Genomic DNA, 24131 nt, shown 5'->3' on the forward strand with positions numbered 1-24131 from the left:
ATCTGAGAATTAAAATCATATGAAATTGAGTTTGAAATGAATCCAGATTGTTTTCTGAGAAAATACTTCAAAATATAAGGTCCTGGGGGTTGGCAAATGACATAATGTTGATTAAAAACCCAGGTTTTAAAATTGATTTTGAAAGAAAAGTTTTAAAACCCGAATCTGGATTAAATATTTTGAAAACAGGAGTGTTGGATCTCGAAAATGAGATGTAATGACATGCAATGCTATGCAATGCAACGAAATGGTATGCCGAATGCATGCAATGAAATGCAATGACACATGAAATGTAAGTACTGGATGAGGGTGAAAATTTGGGGTGTTTACATCTTTCCGGCGATCGGAGGCTGAAATCACGTGGGTAAGGCTGCGGCTGACGATCCTTGCTGCTGCCGTGACAGGAAGTCCTCGCCGTGGCCTGTGGTGACTGTTGGTTGCCGCAGCTCGCCGGTGACTTCCTCTCCTGTGGCGCGCGCACCCAGACAGAGAGAGAGATGGGGGAAGAGAGACTGAGTGAAGAGGGCGAGACCCCCTCTCTACTCCCCCCTTTATCGGCCCCAAGCCCCCTCCTTCTTTGCCGAGATGGGGGTCGGTTACGCCCTGCGTAACCCCCCCCCCCCCTTTCCCCTTTCTTTTTCTGTTACAACAATATCGGGCAACCCTTATTGGGTTGCCCTTTTCTTTTAAAAGGGTTGCTATAGGGGCACGACTCGGGTCCGGACCCGAGGCCCGTAACCCGGCCCCAACCAATATGGATCCACAAGTTGGATCCAAATGGATCCAACTGTGGATCCTCGGATTAATTTTTAAAAACTTAAAATTTTATTTATTTATTGTTTTTATTATTATTAAATCGAGGTTTAAATCAATTAATCCTAATTACCCCCTTTATGGGTCCTAGATCTGTAATGTGGATCTAGGCCCAAATTGCATAATTTGAAATATTTTATAATAAAAATTTTCGGGTTTTACAGAGGCGCGACCTACGTGGGCCCACTAATTATTTTATTAAAATTGAGTTAAAAACAAGGTTTTGTAAATCGGTGCCATTTTCGAATGGGCACTCTTTTGGAAATAAGGGGAAATTTTTGAGGATTTGAGTGTGACACCACCTCGAGGCGGGTCCCACATCCTTTATTTGAAATAAGGGCCAAATGAGATATTTCAGAATTTTCACAATAATAGGCTAGTTTAGCAAGCACAAAGTGGGTTGTGGTTTGACTTCAAAACTTGGAAAAATTGGTTTTTCAGGGCAAAATTTTGAAAGAAGCAGGGAAATTTGAAATAAGGTCTTATGAATTTGAAATTGTGTCCCCCTCTTTCCTACTGGCGAAATTTTGAAATGTCAAAACCATCCAGATTGTTTTCTTGAGAAAACATCTCGTAATTCGGGGTCCTGGGGGTAAAATGGGAAGAATTGATAACTTTGAAAACCCAGGGTTAAAATCAATTTTGAAAAGTTTAGAAATCGAATCTGGATTGACAATTTTGAAAATTTGGAGTCTCGAATCTCGAAATGACATGTTGTGCAATGAAATGATATGAAATGCTCATGCAATGCTATGCAAAAGACATGTCTTATAAAGTTGTCACTCTGAACTTGAATTTGAAAATTCTGACTTTTGGTTAAGCATGAGATTTTGAAAATGTGCAGTTTGAAGATGTCTCTGAGTCTAAATAGAGAAGTTTTGAGACTCGAGAATGGAATTTAGGACTTTCTGCCAGGTTCAATCTTGGAAAATGACCATTTTGCTCTTCATTGATTTCGGAGAACCAGAATGTAATGATTGGTGGAAATGCCAAGAAGGTGGGTGAAAATTTGGGGTGTTTACACCCGCTGGTCTGGACAACGGTCCAAACCTATGCAGCCGGACCATGGGGTCCCGAAACGCTTGGCAGCAAGTCTGGAAATTCGGTCCAGAGTTGCCCAAGTCTGTGCTCACGTAGCACCACCTGAACCAGGTTGGTTCAGGTGCAACGAGGCCTGACACAGGTCTGGAACAGACCTGTGTCTGCGCCAAAGGGGCCAGGGAGCCCACAACAAGTCTGGTCCAAACTTGCTCCATGAAAGCACAACTTGCCACCTGAACCGAATTCGGTTCAGGTACAGCGACCGGATGGCTCAGGCCTGGTGCAGGCCCGGGTCATCCCCGGGGTCTGAGCACTGGTCTGGACAGAGCCGTCCAGACCAGCAGATGCGCGGTTAGCACCAGTGAAAGGAGGTGCAGGGTGCAGCAGCCCGCACCAGCCAAAGGAGGGCCAGCGCCAAGGACGCCGGCGCATGGGCGCCTGTGCACCCAGGCCACCCGAGTGCTCTTCCAGCACTCGGCGTGCCATGGGCTCAAAAGGAGGCCACCTGAGCTGGTCTGAGCTTGTGCTCAGACCTGGGGGTGCCAACGCCCAGTTTGAACCCACTTGGTTCAGACTGAGAAAACTGAGAAGGAGAAGAGGAGGAAATTGGTGGGTTCGGCTAGGGGCGAGCCCAAATCGGCTCCCTAGCACCAACACAAGAGATGGCAGCATTGCTGCCCATCCACTACCTCGAGTGGTGGCTTCAAACTGAACAAACCACTCACCCCATCGAATCCCCAAAGAAAAGGAAAAAGATCGAAAAGCCCGCTTGCAACATCGAACGAGAGAAAATCAAAACAAAAATCTTGAAACGAAAATATGCTAAGCTAAAATAGTCTAATCCACCGGAGACCCCTTGCATGCCACGAAATGCAAGGTGCTTCGGTTTCATGGAGGAGTCGAATGCCCCACATCATCTCGAAAAGGACAAAAAGAACACATGCAACCCTGAACCCATCGTTTGAGAAAAGGAAACATTCAAGCTACAAACCCCTTTCATAACGCAACAAGCATGAGAAGCATTTCCAAATTGAAATAATGAACATGCAAACCTAATCCACCGCAAATCCCTATGTATATCATATAATGCATAGCAGGGAAGTTGGCTTTATGCCAATACGAAAGAAAGAACCACACATTCTTTTCCTTGAAAACAAGAAAACATGCGAAAATGGAAGAAGATCGAAATCTCACCTTTGAGGCTTTCTCAACGGAGGAGATGGTGGAAAAGGAAGCTACGGTTGAGGAGCTCCAGCTAACGTGGTGCCACACTCTCTAACACTCTCTCACGGTTTTGGAGAAGAAGGGAAGGGGAGAGAGAGACTCTACCAAAATCGCCGAAAAAAATGTCTTTACTCTCTTTCATAATGCCTTAAATATCTAGGGCTTTTGGATTGGAAGATTAGGATCTAAAGAGGGAAGATGGAGGGCTAGGGTGCTCCACGCCCCCCCATAGACACCCCTATGCCCCATGCATGTCTTGCTTTCAAAACTTTTAGAAAGGTTTTTCAAAAACGCCATTAAGGTGTTTTAAAATGCCTTTATTGTTTTGAAGATTTACAAATGAGTGCCATTAGGTGCCGCCCAACCCATCCAACCGAATTTATTTATTTGAAATGCTTTAAGCTTATTACAAAAAGACCATGGGACGCCAGCCCCATGCTCCCTTTTATGGAAAAATGTCCCTCATAATGAAGCCTTAAGCTTCATTATGAGCTTTGAAATGAGACAATGGCCAATCATGGCCTTCTTTTTCAAATCCATGCAAACCTTTTACAACAATGCCACCCAGCTGGTCAACTACTGACCAACTGGTCCACCATAACCAAAATCGTCCTCCTAGAGGGGCGCCACTTAGGTTTGGGCCACCTCTAGTCGATCCGGATCCAAATCCAAAATCGCCAAATGTGCTAGATTCAAAACAATGCTTATTTTATGTTTTTAAATATTAAATTAACTTCAATAAATCATTTAGTTATTTTCAAACCCTCAATTAACATGGAATGTTCAATGCCTCTTAAGAAAATTCCCCTTCGTTTACAAGAAATAGGCTTATTACGATTCGTGTCTAATCGTAGAGCAAATCTCGTAATTCACATGCACTGACAGAGTTTTTTCGTCATATAGGTCCAAAATTCGGGGACAAACTACATAAATATATTATAAATTAGCCCTTAAAATTTCAAAGGTTAATTCATCCAGAATTAGGCTCTTCTTACTTACATAGTGTATTTACGCATTTTTCGGGTCACGCGCGCAAAGCTAAAATACAAAGCATAGTCAATTTATATCAAATTATGTGTTATAATCTCAAACACACGAAAGCATACATATCAACTCAAAGCAAACAGTAATTTCCTCAGAAAATTTTGCGGGTCTTACAAGTGAGCCCTATTTCGATCCCTCGAAGTGCCCTCTGAGGTCCCTAAAAGGTCCCCTCAAAAGGCACTTCATGCCCTCAAAGAGCCCCTCAGGGAGCCCTCAAAAAGCCATTTATCAAACCATACAAAAGTGAACAAAGAAACAAAGAAGGGACACAAAAGATAAAAGACTCAAAGCACTGAAGACTTTTCCTTTATTTTTAGATTAGGGTTTATTTTATTTTATTCATTCAATTGGGTTTGTAATAAGGCCGCTCGTTTATTATTTAAAGTCCTCCGCAGAGGGCTGCACTCTCTTCCTTATTTACTCAATCAATTGATTTTTCTTTTTGGAAATAAAGTATAGTTTAATTGGTTGCTTGAATACAAAGTATTTTTCGTTCTCTGAGATCGACTCAGACTTCACCACTAGTGTGAACCGGTTTTTATTATGTGGTGCACGGTTTGCACAAACGTTTTTACTGAAAATATTTTTTTAAAATACTCTATTGAAAAAGTTGCATCAAATTTTTGGCGTCATTGCTGGAGAACGGCGATTAATACGAGTATTCACTTTATTGCCATTATTTGTTTGCATTTACTTAGGTTGCTTGTTTTCTTTATGTTGTTCGCTTAGGATTGCTAGTTTCTTTTACTTCTAATTATTTAGGATTGTTAGTTTCTTTTAGTAGTTAGGAGTTAGAACCACGTTGCTTGCGAGCCCTAGAGACCAGCCTACTGTTCCTGCACGGCCAACCTATTAGGCTACCCTTAGGAGGTGACTGCGCACGAGTGGTACCATGCTCATATATAGTTTATTTTTTGCATACTATCTGTTTGGGTGCAAGTGTATGGTGTTTGTTTACTGCTTTTTAGTTATTTTTATTTTACCTGCTTTGTGGTTTGCTGTGGTTTGGCCGCTTTGCATGTTATGTAGTTAAAAACCAGTTTCTTAGGACGGTTGCTGCACTGGTCTACCCTCAGGTGCATGCAAGGGCGATGCTAGCTTGACCCCGAGCTTGTAGAGAATTTAGAGGACCTTGTGTCCCTTGTTAGGAGAGCCCACAGACCTGGCCCCATGGCTGAGGATCAACAATTGACCCATCATCTCAGAGAGTACTTCATTCCTAATGTTTACACTCCCGCCTCCTACATCATGAGACCTGATGTGGGAGCAAATCATTTTAAGATCAAGGCCAGTGCCATCTAAACGTTACAATCTTTTTACGACCATAGCAACAAAGATCCCTACTGTCATCTAGATGAGTTTCTCGAGATCTGCTCTGTAATGTGGATCAACAACTTTGGGGATGACGCATTGAGGTTGACATTGTTCCCTTTCTCTCTCAAGGACAAAGCCAAGCATTGGCTGAAGGCTCTAGATACAGTTCAGATTACCGCTTGGAAACATATGCAAAGAGAGTTCCTCAAGAAATATTTTTCGATTGGAAGATGAACCAATATCAAAAAACCATCACCATCTTTTCGCAAATTGAGGGAGAAATATTTCATGAGATGTGGGAGAGGATGAAAGATCTTCTCTAGAAGTGTCCCCACCACCAGGTGCCTCATTGGCAACTAGTGTAATATTTTTACGACGGACAGACTAAGAAGAACCATCAAATGGTTGATGTTGTATGTGAGGGCACTTTCATGCTGAAGAGTGACGATGAGGCTTGGGCTATATTTGAGACCCTGAGTGAGAATTCGATGCATCACGCTTCAGCATCACGATCTGAGAGAGCTGCACCTGCCCCTCTTGAAGCCAAAAAGGCTGGTATCTTTGAGTTAGGGACGAACCTTGAGTTACATAATAAGGTTGACCTGCTGAGCCAAAAATTGGATCAGTTGTTGTTGAATCCCTCCCCAGTCATACAGGTATGAGCATTGTGTGCTAGCCCAGCACACCATGTCTTTGATTGTCCCGTGGTACCACAGTACCCTGAGTTTGTTCAGAAGCAAGCTCAGATGGCGCAAGGTTTCGTCAAGCCCGCATCTAACCCATTTTCCAACACCTATAACCCGAGTTGGCGTAACCATCCCAATTTCTCGTGGAGAAATCCATAAGTCTAACCCACATCCCTTCCCAGAACCAACCCAGGTAAGGCAATTATGTGCCTGATTTTCAAAGACCTAGTTACCCCCCAGCCCAACCCTCCTATAGTCAGCCTCTATCCCAGGAGCCTTCTTCTAGCTAGTTCTTTGAGGACAAGATGTTGCAGGACTTCATAGATCTCAAGGCAAACTTGAGTTCCCACATGCACTCCATTGCAAAACTTGAGCCGCAGATGGGACATCTCATTGAGGTGCTTAGCAGGCGAAGTGAGAGAGTGTTACCTAGCCATCCGTTGATTAGCCCCTAGGGGTAAGGAGCTGATGCATGGCCTGCACATGACAGATGCCCATCAAAAGCAAGCTCAAGCAGTTATAATCCTTAGGAGCGGTAAGCAATATAGAGCGAGGGAGGCTATAGATGAAAGTGAGAGACTGAGTGAAAAATAGCCAGTCCCTATTGTCATACCTCGGGAAAGCGAGAGGGATCCCTTATCTGAGCCATCCCAGTCCTATATTCCCAAAGCCCCATTTCCTGAGGCGTTAGAGAAACCGAAGACGTTCAACAAGCTGAGAGTGAACATGTAAGAGATGCTTGAGATATTCAAGCACGTTTAGATAAACCTCCCATTGCTAGATGCTATCCAGCAAGTCTCTCTATACACAAAGTTTCTGAAAGAGCTTTGTACACAGAAGAAGAAATTGAGATCCCTTGTGCCGAAGAAGATCTATCCTACTGGGCAGGTGAGTGCGGTGCTACAACATTAAACCCCACCGAAGCTCAAGGACCCAGAGGCTCCTATTATTTCGTGTCATAGGAGACATCGCTGTTGAGCGTGCCTTGGTCGACTTTGGGACAAATATAAATATCTTGCCGGGTTTCTTTTATGACAAGTTTAGACTAAAGGAGATGAAAACAACACTTATGACTCTACAACTGGCAGACAGATCGATCAAGGTCCCGCAAGGGATTCTTGAAGATGTTCTGGTCAAGGTGAAAGACTTCTACTTCCCTGTTGACTTCATCATCTTGGATATAGAGGGAGTGAATGATAAGCGGCAGACCCACATCATTTTAGGTCACCCCTTCCTGGCCACCGCTAATGCATGCATCAATTGCCGCACTGGCGTAATGGACGTTTCATTCAACAATAAGAAGATGAAGTTGAACATTTTTCATGTTGCGATGGGGCCTGCGGGCGATGAGGCTTCTTTCGAGGTTGATCTCATTCAAGACCTCGTAGAGGCAGAGCATGTTTGGATGTTGAGTGATCCACCTCAAGAGGAGGTTGATGCATCACTCGAGGGAGAGAGCCTGAGATTGATTGATAAATGGTCAGGTGAGCTAAATTGGACTTGGCACTTCAAACCACTCCCTGAGTTGGCAAAGAAGCCTACCCAATCTTTCATTGAGAGTCCATCCGAACTTGATCTAAAGCCCTTACCGGCTTCGCTTAAGTATGCCTTTTTAGGCAAGGATCGAACTCTCTCCATCATTATTTTTGCAGACCTCACTAACATCAGAAGTGTCAGCATCTGCATGAGCATAAGGAGACGATTGGATGGTCGATGGCAGATCTGAAGGGGATAGACTCATTCTTTTGCATACATCGGATTATCATGGATGAGAGTGCCAAGCCCTCAAGAGAGATGCAAATAAGGTTGAATCCTCACATGAAGAAGGTGGTGAAAATTGAGGTAGTCAAATGGTTGGACATAGGGATCATTTATCATATTTTTGAGAGTCAGTGGGTGAGCCCCACCCAGGTTGTTCCCAAGAAGTTTGGGCTCACCGTTGAGTTGAATGAGAAGGGAAAGAGCATCCCCATAAGGACTACTACAAGGTAGCGAGTATGCATTGATTATAGGAAGTTGAACAGTGTAATGCAGAAAAAGCATTTCCCGTTGTCGTTCATCGACCAGATTTTGGAGAGACTCATGGGCCAACAATATTTCTGTTTTCTGGATGGTTATTCAGGATATAATCAAGTGGTCATTCACCCCGAGGACTAGTAGAAGATGATGTTCACCTGTCCATATGGTACCTTTGCATTTAGGAAAATGTCGTTTGGGCTCTGCAATGCCTCGACAACATTTCAGCGGTGCATGATGGTAATTTTTTCCCATATGATAAATGACATCCTTTTGATTTTCATGGATGATTTTTCGGTCTATGGCTCTTCCTTTTATGATTGTCTTCAGAAGTTATCGAGAGTGCTAAAGCATTATATGGAGACAAATCTTGTGCTTAGCTGGGAGAAGAGCCATTTTATGGTGCAGCAGAGGATTGTTCTTAGACATATTATGTATGAGAAAGTGATTGAGGTCGATAAGGCCAAAGTGAAGTCAATTGCTAGATTATCTTCATCGACCTTTGTACGACAGGTGTGTTAATTTTTTAGAGCATGCAGGTTTCTATCGGTGCTTCATCAAGGATTTCAGCAGAATTTCTAGACATTTATGTAACCTACTATCGAAAGATCAACCATTTATTTTTTATGATGCATGTCGGAAGGCATTTGTGTCTCAGAAGGAGGCCCTGACCACAACTCCCATTCTTTATTCCCCCGATTGGTCAGTGCCTTTTGAGATCATGTGTGACACTTCTGATTATGCAGTTGGAGCCATTTTGGGCAAGAAGATAGAACATAAATCTCACATCATTTATTATGCTAGTAGGACCCTCTCCGATGCTCAGATAAATTATACGACCATTGAGAAGGAACCGCTAGCTGTAGTGTTTGCCCTTGAGAAGTTCTGTTCATATTTATTGGGCTCCAAGGTCATTGTTTACTCAGATCATGCTGCCCTGCAGTACTTGATGAGTAAAAACGATGCTAAGTCGTGCCTCATCCATTGGATTCTTCTGCTACAAGAATTTGATCTTGAGATTCGAGATAAGAGTGGATGTGAGAATCTTGTAGTAGATCATCTATCCAAACTGATCGTGGAGACATCCACTCACCATGAAGACATCCACTGATCATGGACAGATTGATAATTCCTTCCCAGATAAGCAGTTTCTTCATGTCAAGCGCCTACCCTGGTTCATGCATATCATCAACTTCTCGGTGACCGAAGAGTTCCCTGTGCATTAGAATCAAAATGAGAGAGATCGTTTCTTCTCGCAGGTGAGGCATTATTTCTGGGAGGATCTAGGGTTGTTTCGATTATGTCCTGACCATATGATTTGAAGGTGCATCCTCAAGGAGGAGTACGATTCCATCCTTTCTTTTTGTCATTCTCTGACTTGTGGAGGCCATTTTTCTAGTCGAAAGACTGCCGCAAAGGTCCTCTAGTCTGGATTTTGGTGGCCGACACTTCATAGAGATGCTCATGATTTTTGTCAGAAATGCTTATATTGTCAGCAGACAGGGTGCATTTTCAAGCGCGATATGATGCCCTTTCTTTCCATTCTTGTCGTTGAGGTTTTTGATGTTTGGGGAATCAATTTCATGGGTCCCTTTCCGCCATCATTTGGTTTCGTTTACATTTTAGTGGCGGTCGATTATGTGTCCAAGTGGGTCGAGGTCATGGCCACCTGGACCAATGATCATAAGGAGGTGCTTCAATTTATCAAGCATGATATCTTTAGTCAGTTTGGTGTTTTCAGAGCAATGATTAGTGATGGAGGTATGCACTTCCGAAATGTACAGGTCGCTTCCTTACTCAAGAAGTATTTTATGCATCATTAAATTGCCACACCATACCATCCACAGATGAGTGGTCTTAAAACTATGGAAAAATAAAGGGTTTTAAACTATTTTTGCAAAATTTTAAAAAATATTTACAAAAGAAGGGTTTTCTGAGAATTCAAAGTTATTCTTTGAAACTTTTTTCAAAAAAAGAATTTGGATCCAGAGTTTTGAGGAAATATTCGAGTTTAGGACCTCGAATTGAGGAATATAGAATAGTTGATCCAAATGGATACCAGATGAATTGTCTGAGCCATTCAAAGATTATTTTTGGTATTTTTGTAATTTCAATTTAAAAATTGGATAACGAGGCTTAGATTTGGATTTTGACACTGGATTCGGATCCAAAATTGAGTCAGATATAGAGAATAGATTTGGATTCCAGTAAAATAAGAGAAACAACTAGAATTTAGATTGAATCTGACTCAATTATTTAAGAAATGGGGGCCAGGGGCAAAAAAGGAATTTTTACAAAATTTTGAAAAATTTAGAGTGTTTACAGATGCCCCTCTTTGCTACTAAGCTGGTTGAAAGCCGAGCTTAGTGGCAAAGAAAACACTCCAAATTTTGAAAAATGCCCCAGTCAGAGAACCTGAACTGGGTGTGAAAGAATTATTTTGAAAGCATTATTCTCAGGCTTAACACCTTATCCTGAATGGCTTTGGTGAGACGAAATCCTCAAAAATGATATAACTGGATAACAGAAAATTAGGAAATCATGATGGGACTTTGGATGAAGATCCCGAAATGGTGAAAATAGGAATTTTGATCAAGTCTTATGGGTGAGACGAGATAAGCTTTTTGGAATGATTTAGGCTTAGCTCTTAGCCTGGATGGGACAAAGATATATCAAGATGAATTTCAGGTTCCACCCTTACCTGGATGGGGAAGGAATACATGAAGACCTTGATGGGACATTTTTTGAGAAAAATGTCTCGTGAGGTGAAGCTCAAGTATGATCCTTCTCTGGGATGGATATAAAGGGCATGGATTCCACGACGGGGAAAACCATGATGGGACTGGAGAAAATACCTCGTCGGAATGAGAAACCTCGTTGAAATGAGGCTCAGGTTTAACCCTAACCTATACGGATGATACTTCATGGAAAAACATGAATTTTATTTGATAAATTCTTAGAAATAAGAGCTTTCATCAATTGATTTAAGAATAATTTCTTTTGATAAATTCTTAGAAATAAGAACTTTCATTTTATTTTCAGGGGGAATAATTTGAATAATTTTGGAGGAATCTGAAGTTTTTGAGGGAGCAAGGATGCTTTTCAAAATTTTAGACACATTTAAGGAAGATTTTTCTATAAAATCCTCAATTATTTTTGGAGGAGAAGTTTCTAAAGAGTTTGATCCTTGGAAATACTCTTCTCAAGGGGTAAAGGTTCATTTTCATGGTACACTTGAAGGTAGTTTCCCTCAGGCCTTAGTAGAGGAAAAATATGAATTTTATTTGAGTGACAACAAAATTATGGAGGACATTCTACAATTTTTAGACATGGTATAACTTCAACATTAGACGAATCAGAGAGATTCCAGACTACCTCTTGAAGACCATTGCTAACTATAGAAAGGATTTGGGCCTTTTCTTGATGTCCCATTTCACTGATGCTTGTTTTTTAATAATTCATCCCCTTTTGTGAAGTGTATCTTCTTGCAGAATCATCATTTTCTACATGAAAAACATTCCTCTCCCTGTGAACATTCTTCTCCCTTCTTCAAAATTTCTTTTTCTCATCATGCTCAGTCTCATTTTCAAGATCTAGAGACCTTTCATCTGGTTCAAACAGGAAATCCTTGTGCTTATATTCTTTCTTTATATGGGAGATTTGCAGTTATGTATCCCATTAGAGAGTTTCTCCTTTCAAACTTAGCTTTTAGCTCCTCCATCTCTTTCTTTAATTAATCAATCATCCAGTCATTTTAAAGCCTTTTTGCATTTATAAGTTTATTTTCTTTATATTTTCCTGCTTTCTTTCCCTTCGCGAGAATTCTTCATTTCAGATCTTTTCCTGGATCTCTTCCTTTCATAATTTGATTCCTCAATCATCCTTTTTTAACACTTTCATCCTGTGAAGAAAAAATTTTCTCATATTCTTTAATGAACCTCTTTGCCTTTGACTTCTTTTTTGGAATGTTCCTATCTAAATCTGATTTTTTCTTGTGGGTTTTACTTTTCCTAGGGACATAGCTTTTCTCAAAAGATGTATCCTCATAGACTCTGATAGATTTACAAGATTTTCTAGAGGGTTTAAGGATCCACCTTCTTCCTCTTTCATCCTCAAGCATATTTTTTGAAGCATTCTTGTTTCCTTTTCCTCTAGAATACTCTCATTAGATGAGTATTCATTTTCCATGGCTTCTCCTTCTTCAGAGTTTTCATAGGTCTAACTTCCCCAAAATCTTGAACCCTTGTTTCCTTTCTCCCTTTTAGATCTCTTTCATCAACCTTGGATCTTGGGACCTGGCCTTCTCGAGTTTTGACATTATCCTCATCAAAATAGACTTGGACTTAATCATAGATCCTACTTTGCTTATTATATTTGTCTATCATTCCTTTGCTTATTATATATTTGTCTCATTTGAGTTTGGGCGCGTTCAATGTTTTGCTTCAAAATTCTTAAAATCTTATCTCTTTGTCTCAATTGCTTCTTAACTATAAGGGATTTTGTCGATCCATCTTCATAGAAGAGAGGTTAAGGAGGGGTACGACCATACAAGGCCTCATAGGGTGTCATTCTTGTAGAATAATGGAATGAAGTGTTATAACACCATTCGGCTAAGAAACTCAACCCAAGCCTCTTGCTTTTCACTCGTGAAGCATCTCAAGTAGGTCTCAAGTGCTTGATTGACTACCTCAGTTTGCCTGTCGATTTATGAATGGCTAGTCGTGCTATAACACATCTTAGTTCTCATCAAAGTGAAGTACTCCTTCAAAAATTTTCTAAAGAAGACCAGATCTCTATCACATATGATAGTCTTCGGCATACCATACAACTTTGACACATTTTGCAAGAATGATTGTGCCACTAACTGAACTGAATAGGTACTAGGCAATGCAATAAAGAGGGCAAACTTTGTAAGTCTATCAACTACTACAAATATGACATCTTTCTTTTGAGAAGAAAAAAGTTTCTCAATGAAATCCATACTTATATTGGTCCAAGCTTGTGAGGGAATAGACAAAGGATGGAGCAATTCGGGAGGTCAAATACCTTCGTACTTGTTGGCTTGACAAACTTCGCATTCTTGCACATAATTCTTTATGTCTCTCCTCATTCTAGGCCAATACAACTCGAATTTCACTCTTTGCCATGTTTTGTGCACACCTTTATGCTCCTCAAGTTGGAATTCACCGCCATTAGTTGGCCCTACAAACAAAAACCCTCATAGATCTACCCATTGTCTAGGTGAACAAACAAGGTTACACAAAATAGCACCTTGCAAGCAACTTTCAAAAACTGGGTTTCCTAAGAAAAGGCTTTCCTGTGCAGGCTTACTTTAAGGTTTTATAGGTAAGGGCTCTCTTCCATCCGTCCACTATAACCCCAAGTTAATGCTTTTGGTACATGTAGAATAAATTATGGCTCCTTGGTCACCTACCAATATATCGAGTTGATGCTCCTAGTACAAGTAGGGAGATCTTTTAATCCAAATAGATCAGACAAGGGATTTGGAAAACAAGCACTCACAAAAACAGAGTGGCTCTAATCCTAAGAAGTAGGATAAAGCAAAGAGAGAAGCAAACACAATGCATACATTGTTTGCACACAAATTTTTTGAAAACTGACTGGGCTAGGAAAGTGTTTTCCTATAAACTAAATGTTATGCAATGCCCTAGTAGTGTGTGGATGCTCAAAAGAAAACTTGGGAAAGTTAAATTTATAAGGAATCTTAACGAAAGAATAGAGGGTCCCACCGAGCTTGCCAAAAAAGAATTGTTGGACTGAAATCCTATATTTGAAAAACCTTTTTTATAGATTTTAGAAAAATACTTTTTTTAAATTTAACTTCTTTTCAAGATATGTGGGATCCTCGCTGGTACAAGGTCAGACCATTCCTCCCCAAGTGGTAAGGGATAATCCAACAAATGTTGAGAGTTTTCTGAAAAAATTGACCTTCAAAAGCCTCCTTTGAGTGCATGTGCAGTAAGCTTAGGGCAGTGGACCCATCTAAGGCTCAAACAGAACCATAATAGTGTTTGCAAGTTAGTGTAAGCAATAGGAAAGTAAACATAAGAAAATGTGGGACAATACTTATTTAGGCTTTGTGAATCCCTAACCATCACCTGTTGTGCCAGTAGAGTCTCTCCACTCGACCATGAGCCATGGATCCAGCAAAGTCTCCCCTCTCTAGCCAAAATTCCTATCTGGGAAGGACATTCCCCTAGAAAAGCTACCTAGTCTATAGAGAAGAGGAGAAATTAGCTAAGTGCCACGTGGTTGGTAGGAGCTATCACCACCATATCTCCCTATGGTGGGACATTGCAAGTTCAAAACCTCAGTGGTATGATTGAATAATAACTGGTGGGGGTTTGCTTAACCCCAGCTTGCCTTTCAAAAAAAAGAAATTATCAAAGTGGGGCTGCTCCCTAAAGCGAATAACAAGAAAGAATAAGGTAGGCGCTCTAGATTCTCCATTGGAGCACACATGCTTAAGTAAAACATCACCAAAAAGGCTCAAGATGTACAAATGAGGCTCCAAGGAGGGATATCTATAGTCTTCCTCCTCATCCTGCCAAGATCCACGTCAGATAAAAGCTATTGTGTGGATCAGGGATCCATGTCTGATCTTCTAGCATGGATCAAGACCCACAATAGACCCTTGCTCTAGCGTGGATCTAATCCACTTAGATCAGATTTTAAGTCGGGTCTGAATTGGATTTGGATATGAGACTTGAGGTCAAGCATGGATCCATGTCAATTGGGTCTAGATCCAAACTGGCTCCAGACCCAACTAGATCCATGCCATATTTGAGGTCTGATGTGGATTTGATAGATCTAGATCCTGGATCGGCTCAACTGGATATGAACCAATTCCAAACCTAGCTAGATCCACACCAGACTTGAGCTCTAGCATGGATCTGGATATGGATTGTGTCTCTTGGATTCAAACTAGTTGCAGACCCAACTAGATCCATGCCAGGCTTGAGCTCTGACATGGATCCAGTGGATTTGGATTGAGTCTCTTGGATCTAAATTGGGTCAATACCTGGATAGAGTGCTTGGCACTGTTGTGGATCTGGATCTAGATCTGAATCCAAAAAACCTAAACCCATCCTAAAACTTTGCTAAAAAGCACATGTATCTCAGGATTTATAAATTCAATTGACAAAAAACTTATAGTATTTGAAAGATAACATCCTCGTCTACAAAATCTTTTTTAATCTTGAGACCAAATTCAACTATTTGAAAGGTAAAAAACAAATTCCCTAAAGTGGGCCCTAGTTCCCAAACAAGTTGTTTTCAAGATCCAAAACCTTATTTTGACTATAACTCTTCACTCTAATGACTGATCCAAGTGATTTTTGGTTTGTTGGAAAGGTAGAAGTATTTACTTCTGGTTAAAAGTGGTTAGGGATGTTATTTCATAGGTCAAAATCTTTGAAACTAAACTTTCGAAAACTTTTAAAACTAAACTTTGAAATGCATTTTATCAAATGGAACTTTAAAATACCCTTTTAAAAGATTTGAGTGTGTCTGGTTGATGTTTGGGAGACTTTAAGGATTTCTTTTGTCCAAAAGATACTTCGTATTCTAAACGAAGAACGAAGTACAAAAGAGTTCGCACCTTGAAACCCGAGGAATGTGAACGAACAAATATTGTTTTCCAACAAGTCATGACATTACTATGCCGGGGACCAATGATTGAAGTTGATTCGGTAACCCGAGAAAATTTTGGGTGTCAACACCAAGAAGTGTCGCTTGCCAAGTTTAATTGACAGTGAAAATGTCATAAGAGAAGTGTCACTTGTCGTGTACAAGTGACAATTGAAATGCCTTAAAAGAGGAGTATCACTATCCTAAAGAAGAGATTTGCTACCATGAAGTGTCGCTACTACAAGCAATGGTGAAGGTAGTTGTCCTAAAGAAGCATGTCTCTGCAATGGAGTGTCATTTATCGGTTACAAATAGTGAAAATGTTCGTATTGCTACCAAAAAGTATAGCTCGTTACATATAAGGAATGGTGAAAATGTCCTAAAGAGTACTACTGACATAAAATGGAGTGTCGCTGGACAGCCAGGTACAAGTGATGGTGTATATGTCCTATAGAGGAGTGTCACTAAAAAGAAGGAAGTGTCGTTAAAACAGTGGTAGGGCAGTCTCCATCGGAAGGGTAAAAGCATTACAAATGCCCAAAATTCACTGAGAATTGAGTTTATGGGTATGGAAAGAATATTGCGATATTTCGTGGGCACACTAAGAAATACCATTATTTTCAAGGGTAGTATAGTCATTTTCTTTATATATTTTCATATTTTATCTTTGTTACATATGTAATTTTCCAAGTTTTTCCCTCAAAAGATTTTAATTTACCCCAAGATTTTCCTTTCTAAGGTTTTCCCAAGAATGAGATCTGAGACATTGTTTCAAACACATCCCCACTCAGACTCGGTTGAATAATTGTTCACATCCAAACTGTCCAATAGGTAAAAAGGATAAAGCAAGTTCCATAGATTTTCCAAATTAGTCTCTGTCAGACTCAGCCCTCTCTCATCAATGCATCCCAAGTGGGTTGAGTGTATGAGATTGGGTAGCCATCCATTTACAGAAGGGCCAGCAGGTTGCGTCGGGTTCATTTAGGTGAAATCTGTTTGAAATCGGGTGATGGTTTCAATAGCTTGTTGAAGGACATGAGATAGATACTTCAGATGGTTCTGAGCATATCCCCAGTTGAATCATCAATGAATACATGCTACTCCAGTACCAGAACGTGCATATTGTTTTTCATGTTCGACTACAACACCAGCCATTTTATAAATGATTCATACCCAAAAAAATTGGTAATTCAAATGCATGCGTACCAAAAACATACATGTGCTCAGTTTCTAAATTGGCCTAACTATTTTCACTCAAATTCATGATTTTAACAAAAAATATGTCGGTTTTACCCTGATCTATCTTTCTTTCTCCCATTATGTCTCCAGATGGAATGTAAGTCATCTCCCTATACTGCAACCATCCGCCGTCTTCCACCACCACCAAATCATATTGAAGGTTCATAGATGTATAAAAATGAGAGAGAGTAAAATGCACACATCACAAAGCATATTTAACCAAGGCAAAACTGATATAGTTTTGGGCTTATGAAAAGAAAAGTGAAACGGAGGTATCGGTGAAAGATGTTGGCCCGTTGGCTTCTATGGCTCGAGCTGTTAGCAAATGAAATTCTTCACCATTCATAAGTGAAAAGACAAGTGGAACTCTTGGAACTTCTGCTGCTTAAACACACCTTCACTGGCTTCATTAGATCCTGTGGACAGTGGGGTGGTGTATATAAAAGGTTTGTTGAGCCAAAATAAACCTAAAAGTGCAAGTAAGCGCAACAGATATACTCCAAATAAAAAAAGGAAAGAGTCGGTTTGCTTGGTCGGACCAAGAAAGGCATGGAAGTTGAGTTGTTTGACCGAGAATACTTGCTAGAGCTTATCAATTTGAATAAAAGATAAAGACTTTTTAAAAAACCGCCTAAATGATGAGTTGTCTACAGAAAGCTGCCTAACTTTTGGGTTATTGCATTCAACCACCTACTTTATGTGAATAGCGAGGCTCGATCGACGCTGGTTGTCCGCCCCATGGTGCCCAACTCTCTCTCTCTCCCCCCGATTGTCCGCTCCTACTAGGGTTTTGTATGTGTGTGTTTTCTTTTTTTTTAATTAGCATTAAACATGAATAATGAATGCTTGATTTTTGTTAGAATATTAAAACTTTTATTTGTTCTTTTTCAATTAGCATAAATCTATTAATTCTTTAAGATTTTGGGTATTGATTTGGTTTTTTTCAAATTACATGATTATATTTAGGGTTTTTATCGGGTATTTTCTTTTTAATTATCATTAAGTGTGATTCCATTAATAAATGCTTGATTTTGGCTATCCAACCCCTAAATATTCTATTTTGGTTTTTCGAGCCATAAATATTTAATTAGGGATTTGTTTTTTTTCAATTAGCATATCTATAATGTGATGTTTGTTAGTATTTAAGGTTTTCTTTTCTTTTTTTTAGAATGAAGTAAATGTTTAGTTTATGGTTTTAAGGTGTGCCTAATTATCATTAGGCATGAACCCATGAATATTATCTGGTTTGATTTTTATTAGAATATTAAAGGTTTTTTATTTAATCATAACTGCATAATTTATAATGTTTATAGGGGAATAGGGTTTTGTTTTTGTTTTAAATTACATAAATGTTTAGTTATGATTTAAGGGCTTTTTTGTGCACTTTTTTCAATTATCATTAGGTATGGATATATGAATATTGCAAGTTGTGATTTTGGTTAGAATATTAGTGTTTTTTTATTACTTAGCATAATTGCATAAATTGTGTTGTTTATAGTGATTAATTTTGATTTATTTTTTTGGAATAATATAAATGTTTAGTTTATAATTTTAAGGTTTTTATATTTTTTTTAATTAGCCTGACATGAATCAATGAATATTGTGTGATTTGATTTTGGTTAGAATATTAGGATTTTTTTTATGATGTTTGTAGAAATAGGGTTTTGATTTGGTTTTCTAGATCATATTGTTGGTAATTTTTAAAAAAATATATTGTTAGCAATTATTTTTTACTTTGTGTTTTGCCCACCCTAGGTTAGAATCCTGTCTCCACCCCCGTGTGCAATATATATTTTTTTCATGGACAGAAAAACCACCCTCAAGATCAGAGACTGACTAAGCAGACATACTTATGATTGTTGTTCCGACAATGTAAATTCATGGTGCACCCCTTGCCCCCATGGAGTGCCAAGCTTCGGCTGAGCAAGAGTTTAACCCTTGCCCTAATTAATGCAAGGGACCGACGCTCATGGGAATGAAACCCTTACCACCAGCCTAGTGGCCAAAGCCCCCTCAACAGTGCCAAACCCCTTGGGTTGTGTGCAATGGAATTTTTTGTCCTGTTTTTGTAAGACAACTGAATTTATGGCATTTTAATGTTTTTTGTTGAATAAATTAACAAGAATGGCATTTCAGTCACTTAGTTTGACTAGACACAAGTTATATTTTTATCAAAAAAAGACCACACAAATTATAAAAGCATAAGACTGAGTGTAGTTACTGAAATGTTAGGCAGCTTTTCATAAATATCTGATTATTTATGTAAAATTTTGAATTATAAGTTTTCAGGTATAAATTTAAATTTTATATATATATATATATATATATATATATATATATATGTGTATATTAAAATGCATATGTATAAACGAACTGCAACAGAGTGCGATTTGACCATGGACATCAACTTTTACTTTGGCCACCGATAATTTTGGGCACAAGACTCTTTGTTTGGGAGCCGGTAGTTGGGAAAGGAGTTGAATCGGTTTCTGTTAACTTCTTATATAATGAATTATTTCTTCACATCGCCCCAGTGTTTCCAAAAGAAATCCATGAAAAAAAATTGAAAATCTTCAACACAAAGAACATGAATACAACAGACAAGCTTCTGAAGCGTGATGAAATAACATAAGATGAGAGAAAGTTCGGTATGCGCCAATGGATTTATAGGAATAATACCGACTCTCGATCTCATGAATTTTACAAATGGAATAGTTCAACATAATAATCCGTGTGGTCTATTACTTACGGTGGATATGGCTTTTTATTTCATTCATCTGGTGTCATTCCCTCTGAAGTAGAGTAAGCTTGGAGTCACCTTAACAGTAACCAAGTTCAAGAATGTAAGCGTCCCTACAAGGATTGAAGTCCATCAATGCTCGTGCCACAATATATCCAACACAGCATAAAACAGGGCGTTTTCACACCCCGGAGTTAACAAGCACTAAAACTAAGACAGCAATATGACAATCAAACAGACGAGAAAATACATCAACTATTGCATCCAGCTTGCAAAACCATTTGCAGCACTTGCAAAACCAAACCCAGTAACTATACCATCAAAGACCACTTGCAACTCGGTAGCAGTCATTCATTTTGATCATATGGTGCAAATCAAACTCGTTTGAATTCAAACTGAGGTACTGATACAAGTTTCTCCATTTTCGAATCAGATAGATTCATATTCTGAAATGCTGAGATTTGTACAAGTTGTATGTCTCATAAATCAATGTGGCACCTAGCGATAACTGCAGGCATATTGAATGAGCCATAGAGAATACAAATAACCAAAACAGAGGGCTGTGTAAAGCTTGGAATATGGACGAAAACTGCACCTAAACAGAACTCTTTCACGATGGCACTGTTCGACACAAAGATCTTGGAATACAAAAGCTAGCCACGACTGTTCTCCCACAACTTTGAAAGTGCATTTCCAACATATCTTGGCGGAACTTGAAAATGGTCTGCAGGTGTATCTTTCAGAGAATGCCATGCATACTTCTACCAAGCAACGGTCAACCATGTATAATCCCATTTTAAATACTGAGCTCCATCCATATGAAAGAGGGTACCAGGCATAATAGAACACATATATAATGCAGATGCTAAAGTTAGATTGAGAAAGCTAATGTAATCGTGTTTTTTAATTCTTTTTTACTTTAATATCTTGAAGGCAATGAAACTATTTTGAGAGATTAAACAGTTAGCATGCAAGCATGAATCTTGCAATACAAATCTGTGGAAATATAGCATGTCAAAAACTTTTCTGGAGTGCATCTGCAGTGTGGTCCCAGACTCGTGCAACATAGTTGAGATGTAAAATAAAAGATGGTGTGTTATAGTATTTACTATGAAAATCATCATGCAAAAGGAAATATGTGGAACATTAGATGGAATTGCTAATGCAGTTAATGTAACTATGAAGCTGATGGGTTCCATGAAGAAATTCCGGACTGGCCCAACTCTAGCGACAAAACACAGAACAAATGAAACCTTATAGCTTTAATAAAGATCAAGAAAACGTTTAAATTCGCCCAAAAAGATGGAAAAGGGTAAAAGGAGAAGAAAAGGATGCACTATTGATTCAAAATGTACAATGGACTCTACAAAAGAACATGATGAACCTTGATGACCTTTGTTGCACATCACATTGATCCATGAACAGATTTCACTACCATTACATTGACAAGGAGATTGTAACAATGTTCAGATAGATAGGCTTATGATAATCACAGATGTACTAGATCTTAAGGATCTTAGCATCACCTGAAATTTCATAAACGAGCAAAGGGGGAAGCAATAAATGCTTACATTTATATTTCGTTGGCTCTTCTATAATCAACACAAGAATATTTACAAAATGAGCACTTTTACTGTTTTCACTAAATAAGCAACAGGCACATGCAGATTGACCAATTTTCAAGGGGGAGTCTTCAAAAGCCCGTACCTTGAAAAACTGAGGTAGTTATCGCACATGCACTAGTAATGTGCACATGGCTTCTACTGTCACCTATGGTTGTTGCACATCTGGCACGTGCTCGTTGAATTAAGATTGCCATATGTGCATTGTTCACAAGACCAGTGACCTGTATCATCCAGGCCCTTTGTGGAACTGGATCTTGAATTAGCAGCCTTGCCCCTGCCACTCCTCCCTTTCCCAGAAGCAGTCTTGGAGCTTCCTGTACGACTACTGGTTCCCTGGGAGTCAACATCCGCCAATCCATTTTCCAAAGCTTTTACTAGATTCTCGAAGTAATTGTGAGTCACGCTGCGTCACCACGAGACATACAAAATACAGAACAATGACCATCATTAAATCTTCTAGAAGAAAAGAAAGCAGATTACTACAATATCACTAGGACACTGCATTTTGGGCTAACACAACACACTACAGTAATAGAGGACATAATGCAACGCACTGATAACAAAGCCACATATCACATGAAATTGGGACACAAGAATGAACTTATGAAATGTCAAAATACATAAAGGCTCAAGTTCAAGAACTCTTTTCTAATAGACTACTGCATGATCACATTTGACGATCCCCTTCAATCAATTATTTATTTTATTTCATGAGGTAAGAGGGGCTATTTAGTCTCCCATCTACTACAGTCAATCATATTATTTCATTCCATGAGGCAAGACGAACTATCCTTGGTCATATCACATCAAGTTGATGAGGAAAGACAATTATTATATGCTTTATGTACAGCAGCCTCCTTTTCCATCATTTTTCCTGCCATAGGAAGGCCAGACATTCCATTAAGAGAGCCATTATCCATTTTCCAGTGCTTGGTTTTCAACACATCATCAACAAAGTTGGAGGAAATTCTCAACCAAAAACAAGGCACAGTTTCTTGCCTATTTTTCAGCTGTGGAAACACCAGAAATGGTTTATATGGTTCTGTATTGAATGGATGGATCCACCAGAGAAAGGCATTTCAGAGTGCCAAGGAGCCTGCTAGCTACTTATCAACCCAAGTTGGGAGGCTTCACCTGTTAAAATGTATTCCAAATATATATATATATATATATATATATATATATATATATATATATATATATATATATATATATATATATATATATATATATATATATATATATAATTTTTTGTAATACCCTTTAAGGGTAAAACTGTCATTTCTACATTTTACGCATATTCTCCTTGGAATATGATTGTATTTTTTCTTTCTTTATTTTTTCTATTCTTTCTTTATTTTTTCTATTCTTTCTTTTCTTTTTTATTTTCTTTTTTTTTTTTTTTTTTTTTTTGCTAGCCTTGGGGGGCCACATATAGATGTTGGGCCCCTCCAACGGTTACAATTGTGACCGCTGGAGGGGCTCCAACGTCTATATGGAGCCCCTCCAAGGTCTTCTTTTTGGCTTTATAAATAGGGGTCTTCCCCCTTTGTAATCTTTAAGCTTTGAGTCAAAGCTCTCTCACTTCAATAAAGATTCATATTTTTTATGCCTTTGTGCATTTGAGTTCTCTTGAATGTGGTGTGCCTTTGTACACATTTGTTCAAAGTGTTCTTATTGTGCCTTTGTGCACGTGTTTCTCATTAAAAACTTAGTGTTCTTATGTATGTTATCTCTTTGAAGACATTTTCACATGGTATCACAGTGAGGTTTCTAAGAAGAAAAGCTTGTGTATCGTGTCATCACGGGGTCGCCTCAAAAGTTGTGTCCATGCTTCATTCTTGTGTTTTGGCGTGAAGAGCTCTTGCAACCCGCATCTAGTGAAGACATGCTGCAACAAGTAAGCATAAAGAAGACCCATTGTGGTAAAGGCTTCTCTTGTCTCTCATAAAAAGCTTCTCTAATGGACGAAAAAGACTCATTTTTGACTTGGCTTTAAACTTAATGGCTCAAACTATCATGTTTGGGCCAAAAATATGGAAGCTCACATCAAGGGTAAGGGACTTTAGGGTTACAGTACAATTTCAGAACTCGAACCAAAAATTACTATAGTTGAGAAAGGAGAGATAAAGGTTTTCATGAAGAGGATAGAGCAAAAGCATTTGAAGAGTACAACAAAAAGCACGAAAAATGGAAGATGGAAAACTACAAGATTCTCTCATGGATTTTTTTCTCGAGACTAGAATTAATGCAAATATCTTGAAATTCAATCAGGTGTCTCAAGTATGGGAATATCTTGAGAGGATGTATACCTCAAGAAATTTGTTCCACAAATATTATCTTCAAAAAAGGGCTTTGACACTTCAACAAGGCGAAATAACTATTAGAGAGTATTTTGCCGAACTATCCTCTATTTGGGATGAGCTTGCTATGCTTGAACCCAAATAGAGTGGAGAAGTCATTGAGCTTCGACACATGCAATTGGAACAAAATCGTTTTTTTAATTTCTTGAACGGGCTTAGACTCGAATTCGAACAAATAAGATCTTCTCTTCTACCTCTTTCACTTTTCCACCACTTGAAGTGTTCCTACCAAGCTAAGTGGAGAAGAATTTTGCATGAGATTGAGCAAGATCAATCCAAGTGTTCTTGTGATGCCTTCAAACAAAGAAGAAAATGAAGGAACATATGTCGTTTCTAAACCGGGGAATAACTTGAAAACATACAAACCCCTTCATTT

The 24131-nt window shown here is 39.1% G+C and overlaps 1 protein-coding gene across 8 annotated transcripts in view; it reads right to left on the reverse strand.

Annotated features, from left to right (window-relative positions):
• Positions 1 to 19630: 19630 nt before the first annotated feature.
• LOC149843131 (putative E3 ubiquitin-protein ligase ARI8) overlaps positions 19631 to 24131 on the reverse strand; it is a 98099-nt gene continuing 93598 nt past the window's right edge. Inside the window, exons 15-18 of one of the 8 annotated variants that reach the window (XR_016430846.1) lie at positions 21475 to 21795; positions 20363 to 20570; positions 20085 to 20275; positions 19631 to 19880 (exon numbers count right to left, since the gene is read on the reverse strand). Coding sequence is in view for 1 of the 8 variants with exons in the window: in XM_089999612.1 (XP_089855738.1) it covers positions 21534 to 21795 (262 nt within the window). In the remaining 7 variants the exon portion in view is untranslated. The other 7 variants (XR_016430841.1, XR_016430845.1, XR_016430844.1 and 4 more) reach the window with 7 other exon arrangements.

This window comes from Nuphar pumila, chromosome 3, assembly GCF_984573655.1.
Source record: "Nuphar pumila chromosome 3, dmNupPumi1.hap1.1, whole genome shotgun sequence".
Classification (NCBI taxonomy): Eukaryota; Viridiplantae; Streptophyta; class Magnoliopsida; order Nymphaeales; family Nymphaeaceae; genus Nuphar; species Nuphar pumila.